Genomic DNA, 12,702 nt, shown 5'->3' with positions numbered 1-12,702 from the left:
TTACGTACACCTTAAGGGGTTATGCCTATCTGCGAGCTCGAAAAAAGACATGTACTTTCGGAATTTATTTTTAAAAAGCTTGAAGACTTTTTTAAACATACGCCATTGTATTCGAAAGTGTACATTTTAAAATGCTTATAATAATTTGTTCAATGCAAAATATGAATAAATAGGGGAACTATCAGCGATCTCCCGGCGGCGTTTTTATTTTAGGCGTTTTGCGGTGACTACTGTAACTTCGAGTTCGTTTATCTAATCTGCAGCTTTATTAAGTAGGAAATAAATAAAACTTAAATAATAAGAAAAAATGTATTTTTGAATTGTGGGATAACATAGAACGGTACCATTTTCTCCGAAACCACTCAAAGAATACTTTCTAAACTTTGGCTACACCTGACAAAAGGTTAATGAAATATTGTATACTGAAAATGTTTACCGCCTAGGCATCATTTGAATTTGTAGACTATTTTATAATAAAGGTATAAAAATGTTACACTTGCCACGAGAATAGAATTGCTTTTCTAGCTGGGAAATTATTAATAAAATAATTCTTGAAAGTGGAATTGTCAAAAAAAATCGTATGGCAAGGGGTTAATGGAATCTCCCTACTCAGACGCTCTAAAAGTAATGCAATTTTTGGGAATTGTTTCAAAGAAAAGTATTAAATATAATCGTTTCAAACTTCGCACGGTTATTAACAATCATTCGAAGAATATATTCGATTTTTTTAAAACAGTAATAATAATTTTGTTCAAAGTTACGGTGGTAGTAACAAGAGAGTTTGAAAAAAAAAGGTTACTTACCAGCGAATATGATTCTGATTGTTGTAGTTATATCTGAAACAAAAAGACGCAAAACATTTCTTAATGAATGTGTTTTAACTTCTTTTCTCAAACCTCCTTATCACTGTAACTTTGAACACAATTATTATTATTGCTTAAAAGAAGTTTGAGTAAATAGTAGTAGATTGAGGAAATTTTAATTATTCCTAATGTTAATTTATAAAATCCAAATATTGTTGGCCTGAGTACATTGGCGTTGAAGGGGATTCCAGTAAAAGCATTAAGGAATTACTACAAACTGTTTTTCTTTTCGCAGCGATTAACAGCGAGCCCCAGACACCCGCGCAGAATATCGATTACAACTTCGCGAGGGAAGAGCTGATGCTTAACGAGCTGTCGAACGACCCGATACAGAGGGCCATCGCGAGACTCGAGAAGCAACACGAGGAGGACAAACAGGTATGAATTCGCACAGCCTGACTGATGGACCAGCGTATCTTGTGCGTTTTTACTGGGGAATTTATCAAGTTTAACATCGTTTCTGTCATCGTTAGGTATACGTATGTGACGCGTTTCTCGATATTCTCATGGGACATCGACGTCACGTTATGTGTCACGATTACATCTGCTAAAAACAAATTAGAGGATCGCTAATGTGGATGGTCTTATTGCAGTATACAGGGTGAACCACAAATCGTGATCAGTAAAGATTACTCCGTTATTAGCAGTCAGATCGAAAATGTTTTCATCAGGTATAACATGGTTTCAAGAGAGCTTTAACGCAAATTTTTGTCAACTCTTTCTTTTTTTCACGATTTTTCAAGGTCACCGTCAATTTTTTGCAAATATACCTATAATTTTTTTACGCCTATCTGTGAGAGGTTTTCAAGACGAATTCGGTATCATAATGTAACATGTGTTACTTTTTTTTTAAATTGAATTTTTGAAAGAAAATTGAAGGTGACCTTGAAAAATCATGAAAAAAAAAATAGTTGACAACAAAATTGCTATAACCACGTTAAAGTTCTCTTGAAACCATGCTATACCTGATAAAAACATTTTCGATCGGAATGCTAATAACAGAGTAATCTCTACTGATCATGATTCGGGATTCACCCTGTATATACTTATGCATACTCTGAACGAAAAAAACGAAACAAATGCTACCGGTTTGATAATTTGATATCTTTTAGATACAATACTAATACTACTAATACCTAGTTTAATTTGTATAAAAAACTTTTCGGAGATTATATGTTGTGTTAATGTTAAATTATAATTGTTTCAAGCAGTGTAACTTCAGTTTACGTCAACAGACAGAACCACTACTGGGATATTCATTTTGTTCTGTCGTATTCGATAATATTGTTTTCTTTATTCGTTATCCCTATTTCATATTTTTTAAAGTATATACATATTCTATAGGGACGTGAAACACACTTGAAAGTTTTGAAAGTCGTAAGGTTTGTCTTAATATACACTTCTCATTCATTTGAATAAGGTTCTGATGAAGAGCAGATTACAATCTCTACTTATAAGGTGAAATGTAGGATCTAGAGACCTAAGAAAATACCAAATGCATACATTTAGCGAACAGTTAACAAGTTTCAGAATAATAGACATAGGGAAAATTAAATGTACATCATTCGAAGATTCAGCTGTACAAACACTAATATCTCTTAATGAACTTAGATAATGAAGACAGTAGACAAAACATAAGATTCAGAGCCTCAAGAAGATGCCATAACTCGCAGTTTACAATAACACACATGAAACAATTAACAATCCTACATTTAAAAATTCGGTCGTTGAAACACTAAAGTCCCCCAATTAACGTGAAGAATAAAGACTCCAGCGTTACTGACAAAACCAAGTCTTTCGTCGTTTCTATGTAGATATCAGCGCAGAAGCGCGCCTGTTTACTTTGCGATTACACCGTCGTCTTAATTACCAGCGCGACAGAGCGTGTCAACAAGACGTCTGGTCTGTTTTATCTAAAAGGTCGCGTTGGAGAAGCAGAGGCAAGAGTACGAGCGTCAGTTCCAGCACCTGCGTAACATCCTGTCCCCGTCCACACCGTATTCACCGTACGTACCGTACGATCCGTTGAGAGGCAGCCAGAGCGGGAAATTGCCGGCCTGCACGCCGACCACTCAGATGCGAGTGGAGAAATGGGCCCAGGAGAGGGACGAAATGTTCAAGAGGAGCTTGGGCCAGTTGAAGACGGACATATTGAAGGCGAATTCTCTGGTGCAGGAGGCGAACTTCCTGGCGGAGGAGATGGGCAAGCAAACGAAGTTCAGCGTGACCCTGCAGATCCCGCCGAACAATTTGAGCCCGAATAGAAAGGTACCCCGGTCGCATTGTATCTTTGTCCATGAATCATTTGTGTCCATACATTATTTGAGTACATGGATTGTGTCTATGAATCATTTGAGTACGTGGATTGTATCCATGAATCATTTGAGTACGTGGATTGTGTTCATGAATTATTTGAGTACGTGAATTGTGTCCATGAATCATTTGAGTACGTGGATTGTGTCCATGAATCATTTGAGTATATAGATTGTGTCTATGAGTCATTTGAGTACATGAATACATTGAATACATTAAGAAGAGTTTTTGTCAGGCTATAGTCTTTGTGGGAGCTTGAAACTTTCATCGTCATCCGTCCCATATTTTCCCAACTTAATTTGTTCCTCGGTGTCGAATTGATACGATGGTAAAAAATTAATCCAATGAAGAGCCAAATAGTTGAATTTGCAAATTCTTTGAAATAAAAGTCACAGGACTTCAGCTAAATTTACTTACACATAAGAGAATAACATAATTTCTTAGGACAAAAATATGTCAACTTGACACAAGGGACGGATGAGGATTAAAGAAACTGAAGTAATGTCCACGAAAATTTCCATGGCATTGATTTTTTACATTATAGCTTAGATTTTGTTAATTTTATGGAATTTTTTCAGTTATGTGCATTCAACTTTATTTTTTTGATGTGGTGTCCTTAGAATCCTCTGATCAATTTTTGAAGTAGTACCCGTGAAGATGATAAATTCTGTGCTGAAGCATTCGAGTGTTTTTGTGATAGAGGAAAGCTGTTTCAGTTAGTGAATTAAAGAGAATATATTTAAATTTATAAAGAAATATGTTTATAAACAATTATATCGAATTTATAGGAATTGAAATTTTTCAGTTATGGTTAGAATTCAGTTCGTCTTTTAAATTGTGGAAATTGAATAGGGAATTTCGTGCAACGTTAATAACTGTGAAAATGAAGTTTTGTAACGTCCATTTATGTCCAGTTTAATGAAATCCTTGATAAAGAAAATAAAATTCTTTAGATATTTTAAGATTTTTCTTCAAAAGAGTGACTTCTAATAAATATAGTCCAATGTATCTAAAACTTGGATCCATTGCGCTAATTATTATGCATCAGAAATTTTTACGCAATTTTTCTATTATGATTTTATTCATTTAAATTTATTTACTTATGATTTCACGTAATTTCAGTTCGTTGCTTTCGTTGTGTTTGTTTGATTTATTTGTGTTCATTCTGCTTTCGCACTCTTCGATAAGCAGAGTGTATTCTTTCAGCGGGGGGCTTTCGTCAGCGAACCCGCAATTCTAGTTAAAAGGACGAACATGGGCAGTCAGGTGTGGTCCATGGAGAAGCTAGGTAACAAATTGGTCGACATGCGGGAGATGTACGAGGATTGGAAGGATCCTAACAACTGTCAACGATTACCTGCCATTAAGGCGAGTATTCTATTTAAAACAACCAGTAGATCCGAATACAAACTTATTCTTCTTTTTCATTGGATTCGGTGATAAACACATTTCATCCTAGTTATAGAAAAATTAACAGGGAAACATAAGAATCTTCAAATTAAATAATAATTACTAAGCTTAGCAATGTTCGAGAATGTTATTCAATAACATTAATTGAAAAAAGGTTCGAAAGGGACATAAAGAAGATCATTTACCATTCCACCTAATATTCAATCAAATTTCTACTTATAACGAAGCCATTCACACAATGAAGTTTCTAACTCTACTTTTTGAGCCAATTCAAAGTTTTGTTCAATTCTCATACGACAATAATTTCAATAAATAGTAATAGAAATATCCCAGTAAGTATCCTAATTGCCTAATTTAATTAGAAACATTGCCGATATCCTCTACCATATGTGTCTCAAAACGGACCATATTACCTCTGAAGTGTCTCAATTCTCCATGAAGCAAACGTAGATGATCACTTAGGCTTTACATAGATGACCATTACTTAGGCTTCACATAGATGATCACCATTTAAGGCTTCACATAGATGACTACAATTTAGGCTTCACATAGATGACTACAATTTAGGCTTCACATAGATGACTACAATTTAGGCTTCGCATAGATGACTACAATTTAGGCTTCACATAGATGACCATCACGTAGGCTTCATATAGATGACAACCATTTAGGCTTGGCATAGATGACCAGCATTTAGGCTTCACATAGATGACTACAATTTAGGCTTCAGACAGATGACCACCATTTAGGCTTCATATAGATGACCACAATTTAGGCTTCACATAGATAACCACTCAGGCTTCACACCTGATCACTTAAGCTCCCAAGTGTCTTCTAACAAACAACCGCTTAAACCCAATTACTTTTGTCACACAGGACGAGGTGCCAGGCAAGACGCAGGACCCGTTCTACGAGTCCCAGGAGAATCACAACCTGATCGGCGTGGCGAACATATTCCTGGAGGTTCTGTTCCACGACGTTCGGTTGGACTATCACACGCCGATCATCAGCCAACAGGGAGAAGTCGCTGGACGACTGCAGGTCGAGATCAGCCGTATATCCGGCCACTTCCCGCAGGACCGAATGTGCGAGGCTGCGTCCGAATCCTCCGCAGACTCGACCTCCTCTGAGCCTGAAGACTACTCTGGCTCGAGTCACATCACCTGTCGCGTGACCATAAAGCAGGCTACCGGTCTGCCCCTATCCTTGAGCCATTACGTGTTCTGTCAGTACATGTTCTGCGGTCATTCGGAGCCAATAGTGGTCCCAGCTGTGGACAACTCGGAGCAGATGAACGCGACATGCCAGACTGGACAGAGGGACTCACTGGCGTTCCAGTTCAATCACACGAAGGATTTCATCGTACCTGTCACGGAGGAGTTCATGGAACACTGTGCTGGTAAGCAATTGCTGGATTCGAGTATGTTAGGCCACGATAAGTGTTCTTCGTTGATACCACACGATAAGTGTTCTTCGTCGATACTACACAATAAGTAGTGTCCGTCAATATCATGAAATATTGCACAGGGAAGGTGTGGTCTACAACTCGAAGGATCGCCCTTAAGGATAAGAACTGATTGCTTTTTCAAGTATTATTACTTGGTTTCTACGTTGAGAGCCTGAACGCTCTCAAATATACACCGGAGGTGGATCCAATTTCTGTACTCCACTTCCAAGTCTTCTAGTAATTTCCTTTGTTCCTCTGATCCACCATCTGCGATTGGCGGATGCTGTTGTATTCAGTTGGTCAAAGCAATATATTCTTGGACGGTTTTCTTATTCGCCATCACTACTATGTCTTTGATAGAGGTTATGTTGTTCGATTTTTTATTATTCTCTAATATTGTTCCCCAATCTTTTTTTGGATCATGCCCCACCTCAACGCCTCAAAGATCTTTATGTTTCCCTAACAAGATAGTAAACCAAGTTCTGAAAAAGTTTAACATTAATAACTGCTTCAAATAAAAAGGGCACATAGGTAAAACTGTTGTTAATGAAGTAACGGATGTCAATGATTTGCTAATTGTCACCCAAAATATTCAAATTACCCCTCGGAGTAGTTTCTAAGGGTTGGGGCAATGCATAACAGTTCATTCTATCAAGTTAGTTACGTTTGTTCTTTTACTTCCAGAGGGTGCCTTGAGCATAGAGGTCTGGGGCCATCGAAGTGCCGGTTTCTCGCGAAGCAAACCCGGCTGGGAAGTCGAGCAACAGCAGCTTGCTAAGGCTCGGTCCCTGGCTGACCGATGGTCGGAGTTGACGCGGAAGATCGAGCTTTGGGTCGAGATCCAGGAACTAAACGAGCAGGGAGAGTACTCGCCGGTCGACGTGGTTGTCAAGCAGGACATGTGGACGGGTACGTGGATTCTGAAGACAGTTTATCAACTGTTATCGATAGCTGGTTGACCTGAACTAAGCACTAATGATTTGTCGTGAGCCAGTAATGAGGATAATAGAAGGCAATAACGAAGTGTTAACTGAATCTTCAATAACCCCTATGTTGATTTCATTCTATTAGAGATGAAATTTGAAGATCGAAATAAATACACTGACCGTAACCTTACTTCATACTGATAGAGATTGCTACAAGTAGCAGACATAAGCAGGAACTTAACCGAGTATGATTTTGATACCGGTATTCCACCATCAAAGCTATACCGAAACCGATATATTACCGAAAACCGAAATAAATACCGGTATAATACCGGTATTATGCCATCAAAGCTATACCGAAACTGATATATTACCGAAAACTGAAATAAATACCGGTATTTTTTCGGTTTCTATAAAAGTAGGGCTTATATAGTGTTATATAGGGCAAAGGTACAACTGAAAATACCGGTATAATACCGGTATTATGTCATTAAAGCTATACCGAAACCGATATGTTACCGAAAACCGAAATAAATACCAGTATAATACCGGTATTATGCCATCAAGGCTATACCGAAACCGATATATTACCGAAAACTGAAATAAATACCGGTATGTTTTCGGTTTCTATAGAAGTAGGGCTTATACATATAGGGGTATATAGGACAAAGGTGCAACCGTATAATACCGGTATGTTACGTTTCAGTAGAAGTCCCAGGATATAAGGAGCTCCAAAAAATTGAAGAGCTAACGTTTTCGATGACGTAAATTTGTTGTTTTTTCAGGTGGTATTTATCAATTGCGTCAGGGACAACAACGGCGAATACAAGTTCGCGTGAAACCAGTACAAAACTCGGGAACGTTGCCGATCATCTGTCAGTCGATCCTGAACATAGCGGTTGGTAGCGTTTCCGTGAGGAATCGCCTTCAGATTCCGTTGGACAGCTATCAGGACGAGGATTTGAGTATACTGAGGAAGAAGTGGAGCGAGGCCTTGATGAGGAGGAGGCAGTACTTGGATCAGCACATACAGAAACTTATTAACAAGCAAGGTACATGAGTTATTTCGGGGTCAACGTTAATCTTACAATTTTTTTATCATTTTATTAGCACAAATTTTATAGTGTAATACACTGAAAATTAACTGTGACAGTCTTTGAACAATCTTTGAGACACTACTCTCGACAGTTAGAATTGACATGTAATAGTCACTGATCAATTTGCAATTAAATGGGGTACATTCAATAAAATAGATTCTATACTAATCAAAAGGTTACTAATTATTATAAAAGAAGAGTTAGGAAAGCATGCACGTAACTCTGATATTTCCAGACTCTCTAACTCTAGTTATCAATTATTGTGAGAAAAATGTTACGGAAATACACATGTAGTCTCTGATAATCCAAGACTTTCTAGTCCGTGATATTGTGGATCACTGAATATATGACTGACAGAAACTTATTGTGTACAGATAAAACGGAACAAGATATAGAACGTGAACAGAGTCTCGTGGGTCAGTGGGTTAGTCTGACAGAGGAACGCAACGCAGTTCTGGTTCCTGCAGCAGGATCAGGTATACCTGGTGCACCTGCTGATTGGAACCCTAGGAATGGAACCGCACATACCTGTACTGTTCCTTGATCTCAATGGTATGATACAATTGTTTAAGTGTTTTCTTTAATAAAAAGATTCTACCGTCTATCATATTACCGTCATTTGCACTGTTGTACACCTGAGTTTAATCGTTCTTTCAAAATGGAATATTTACAGCCGACGATCTCTCGACCCATCAGTCAGGAGAGGAGGTCTCCGTAACCGGCCTGAACTCTATCTTACCCAAGGAACACGGCAATATATTCTACAATTTACCAATTATTCGACGCATTGAAAAAGACGTTTGTGCCATCGCTGCTTGGGACTCCAGTATACATGACAATATACACCTAAACAAGGTTACAGATGGTAAGTTAAATACATTTTTTGGATTGAGTATTTAGAAAGGATTCCGGTGAACTGAATGAGTAGAGCCCAGTACGTATGTTAGTTAAGTAAATAGAGCCCAGCACGTAGACTTTTGTTTGTAGGAAAATCATAATTATCTCTGTGATTGGTTTGAACCCCATATTTTTTATTGGAGTCTATTGAAGATTTTGTCAGTGCCTTTCAATGACCCATTGTGATGCTAAGACTGTCTCTCTAATAACTTCTATGGCAGAGATTCTAAACAGTTAATAATATTCTCCTAGTAATTATGCTAGTAATGTAATCGGTTCAATTATCTCTGACTCCAGCAGACACTCAAACCTAGACTGCGGATGTCGATGCAAATTCACTTCACACTGGTGTATAAAAGTAGGAATGAAAAATATATCCCTTATGAAGAATTTAAATATTTAAAAACTGACATTGAGTCCCTATCAAAAGCTACCAAAATCTGGTTACTCATAAAACTCATAGACAGCATCCCCTGAGTGACGAACGCTTGTAGGCGTTCAGCGACCATGTTCCCAAACCATCACCCTATTTTGTAAAAAAAAAACACGTTCTTCAATTTTTCCACTGAATGTTCAACGGTCCTAAATCATTGTATCCAATTCAAGGATTCCTTAATTTTGTTCCAGCGAACGAGAGGGTTTTTCTGATCCTGAAAACGACAGTAAGGCTGTCGCATCCGGCGCCCATGGACCTAGTGCTGCGTAAAAGACTGGCCCTAAATATTTATAAAAGACAGAGCATCACGGACAGAATATTCAAGAGGATCGTCCGCACCGATTGCTTGACACAGACGGGCGTCACCTATGAGGTAGTGTCCAATATACCAAAGGCGAGCGAGGAACTGGAGGACCGTGAGAGTTTGGCGCAGATAGCCGCCAGCGGGGAAGACAACAGTCTTTGTGACGGTGAAACGTATATTGGTGAGTAAATTTTAACAATTTACTCGGTGAGCTTTTGCGAATATTAGTCGTCCAATAAAGAATGCAATGTTCCCAATAACTATTAATAAGTAACTGCAACTAATACTTGTTAAGCAAGTAGTAGCTGTTAACAATTAGTATCATTAGTAGTTTACAATTGGGACAATTAGGTACTCAAGTGGGTACCTAGGTATAATTAAGGTTAGGTGTTACAACTGTACCATACCTGGGTAGTTAATAATGATTAGTACTGCTAATGGTTTACTATTGGGACACTTAGATACCCAAGTGGGTATCTAGGTATAATCAAGGATAGGTGTTACAACAGTACCTTGTCTTAGTAGTTCACAATTCGTACCATTAGTAGTTTACAAATAGTACAATTAGAAACCCAAGTGGGTACCTAAGTGTAGTCGACCAGGTACTACAACACTTCTCCTTCAATATTTCTTACAATAATTTGAAATTGTAATAAATATTTTTAGTAACAACAATAATAATAATTTCAAGATATTTTCTATATGGATTTAGTTTAAACCATTTGCCTTCTGGGGGTTAATAAAAAGAACAGTCTCCGTTATTTATTGGACGACCAAAATGTGTCTGTTTAAATATTATATATTCATTTGTAATTTTTCTGTGTAGAAAAATATACGCGTGGCGTCTCCGCAGTGGAAAGTATCCTGACTCTAGACCGATTACGACAGAACGTCGCGGTGAAAGAATTGTTACAGGCACAGGGCCAGCCGTTGATGCGCAAGACAGTAAGCGTGCCGAACTTCTCGCAGGTACTACTGCCTCTTCGCCGTCTTGGACGCACTGTATGCTTTTCGTTTAATTTGATTTTTTTTTCTTCCATTTTTTAATTTTATCCCCCCCCATCACATTTTCTCTTGATTACACGTTGCTTTGTTTTACGTTCATTTTGAGAGTGCAGTTTTAATCGAGACACACTGAAGCTTTTACGCAACTGGAGGTTCTTGTGCACTGCTCGAAAGAATTAGAGGATCGTTATTGAAAGGAAGAAATCATTTTGATAAATCGATAGCTTTTTCGAACAACAATAACAACTGGTTTTGTTTTATCAAGAAAACTTTTCATGGACTGTTTGTATTGTCGATGAGCACAATAGCTGCGATATGCGATTCTCTAATTTGTTTGACCAGTGTATTCAGTTCGAACGGTTGGATCTTTTGGGATGTTCTTCGGAAAACGTCTTCACCATTCGGGGTTATGGAAATGTTTAATCTGACTTAGATTTAATTTTGTGTAGACGTATGACTTGATTTTTTTTAAAGATAAAGAGAAAGAAACATTGTATTCCTTGGATTACCTAACGAGCATATAACGGATTCATCTTGTGGCGTTATGAGAAATTTGGTAACTGGACTGCGGATATTTGTGTATTGATTTATCAAAAAAATAGTTAAATAGAAGTTCCTTCCCTTTAATCAAAATTGTATTAAGAGAAACGAAGATTGAAGTCTGTGCTGGTCTTTATTAAAATTTGTTACTTTACTATATTTTATTCAGTCGCGTCTATTACTAATGCATAAAATCCACATTATATTGATGACACACAGTGATGTGTGTCATCAAATTTATATCATATTTAAAGTAAAAGAACATTCATCAAATCCAACGGCTCCAACCGCTATCGATCAGTTTCCACATAATTGAAATAATCACTAAACTGCAGATTTTACGTATTCATACCAAGTATAAAGAACACACTAGAATAAAAACCTTAAGAAAGATTAGTAAAATTTCTGATTTATTTTTAATTTAATAAAATCTTTTTTAGTACCGGTTTTTCTAGAACAGATTACAAAAGTGAGAATTTGCATAAAAACCTGCAGTCTAGTTACAATATATTCATCAAGTTCCTCATTTACTAATTATTATTACTAATTGAATAGCCCTTTGGGTACGGCATAGAACAATGAAAAAGTGCTCAGTCTATGTAAAAAAAAAAAGATATCAATACAAGCGCTGTTTTTCATACCTCGTGGTTACTCCGAGGGCACACACGAGCCAACGGTATTCAAAGGGTTACAGAAAAGTTTAACAAAATGGGAATATACGCACAAGAATCGTTCATTGATGCATCAGTAAAACGACATTTTACATGTATACAGAAAATTGGATTTAACCCTTAACCAGTCACGTGGTCTGTGTGAGACCGATTTGTCTATAAACGATCTAGTAATTTATTCTGCTGTTTTTTGCGTTCAATTTCTCTTTTGTTATAGTTTTTCGAATACTTGTGTCTGTTACTAACGTACCAATATAGAAGAATAAATGCTTAGCTTCAATTTATGTTGAATTCTAAGAATTGCTATTAGAATTTCGTTTTTCTGCCCTTTGCTAAAAATACCAGACTCAATCTCAAACTAAACTATTATACAGGGTATACCATGTCAGTCGATTCCCTGAATATCTCCGAAAATATTCATGATACCGGAAAATGTTTCGAACAAAAGTTAAATAGTTTCGAGCGGGACACAATTTAGTGTCAATAGTTTCCTTGTAAGTGGAGGCGTAGAGGACATATGAAGGTCAACTTTATTTTTTTTTAATGGAACCATATATTTTTCAATACATCAATCAATGCAACTCCTAATTCCCCGTAAAAAATTATTAACCTAGTTTTATCGAAAAATCATTAGTTTAGGAGATATTTCAATTTTTCTACAGGGTGTCCCAAAATAGTTTCGACTTCCAAAAATAAGAGGTTCCTAGGGTGCTTTAAAACATTATTTTCCTTAGCGAAAAAGTTCTCTAAGGCTTTGTTAACAAGATATTAACGAAAAACCCCGACCAATCAG

The 12,702-nt window shown here is 37.1% G+C and overlaps 1 protein-coding gene across 1 annotated transcript in view; it reads left to right on the top strand.

Moving 5' to 3' along the window:
- LOC107187760 (kinesin-like protein KIF13B) overlaps positions 1 to 12,702 on the top strand; it is a 171,967-nt gene that overhangs the window by 140,058 nt on the left and 19,207 nt on the right. Inside the window, 11 exon segments of the mRNA XM_015575925.1 lie at positions 1,099 to 1,241; positions 2,784 to 3,131; positions 4,368 to 4,544; positions 5,463 to 5,985; positions 6,718 to 6,942; positions 7,745 to 8,011; positions 8,431 to 8,563; positions 8,565 to 8,608; positions 8,730 to 8,921; positions 9,581 to 9,874; positions 10,520 to 10,662. Coding sequence (XP_015431411.1) covers positions 1,099 to 1,241; positions 2,784 to 3,131; positions 4,368 to 4,544; positions 5,463 to 5,985; positions 6,718 to 6,942; positions 7,745 to 8,011; positions 8,431 to 8,563; positions 8,565 to 8,608; positions 8,730 to 8,921; positions 9,581 to 9,874; positions 10,520 to 10,662 — 2,489 coding nt within the window.

The sequence above is a fragment of the Dufourea novaeangliae genome, unplaced genomic scaffold, assembly GCF_001272555.1.
Source record: "Dufourea novaeangliae isolate 0120121106 unplaced genomic scaffold, ASM127255v1 scaffold101, whole genome shotgun sequence".
In the NCBI taxonomy this organism is placed as follows: Eukaryota; Metazoa; Arthropoda; class Insecta; order Hymenoptera; family Halictidae; genus Dufourea; species Dufourea novaeangliae.
Note: the sequence above shows the minus strand (reverse complement) of the source record. Positions and strands in the feature narration are given on the sequence as shown.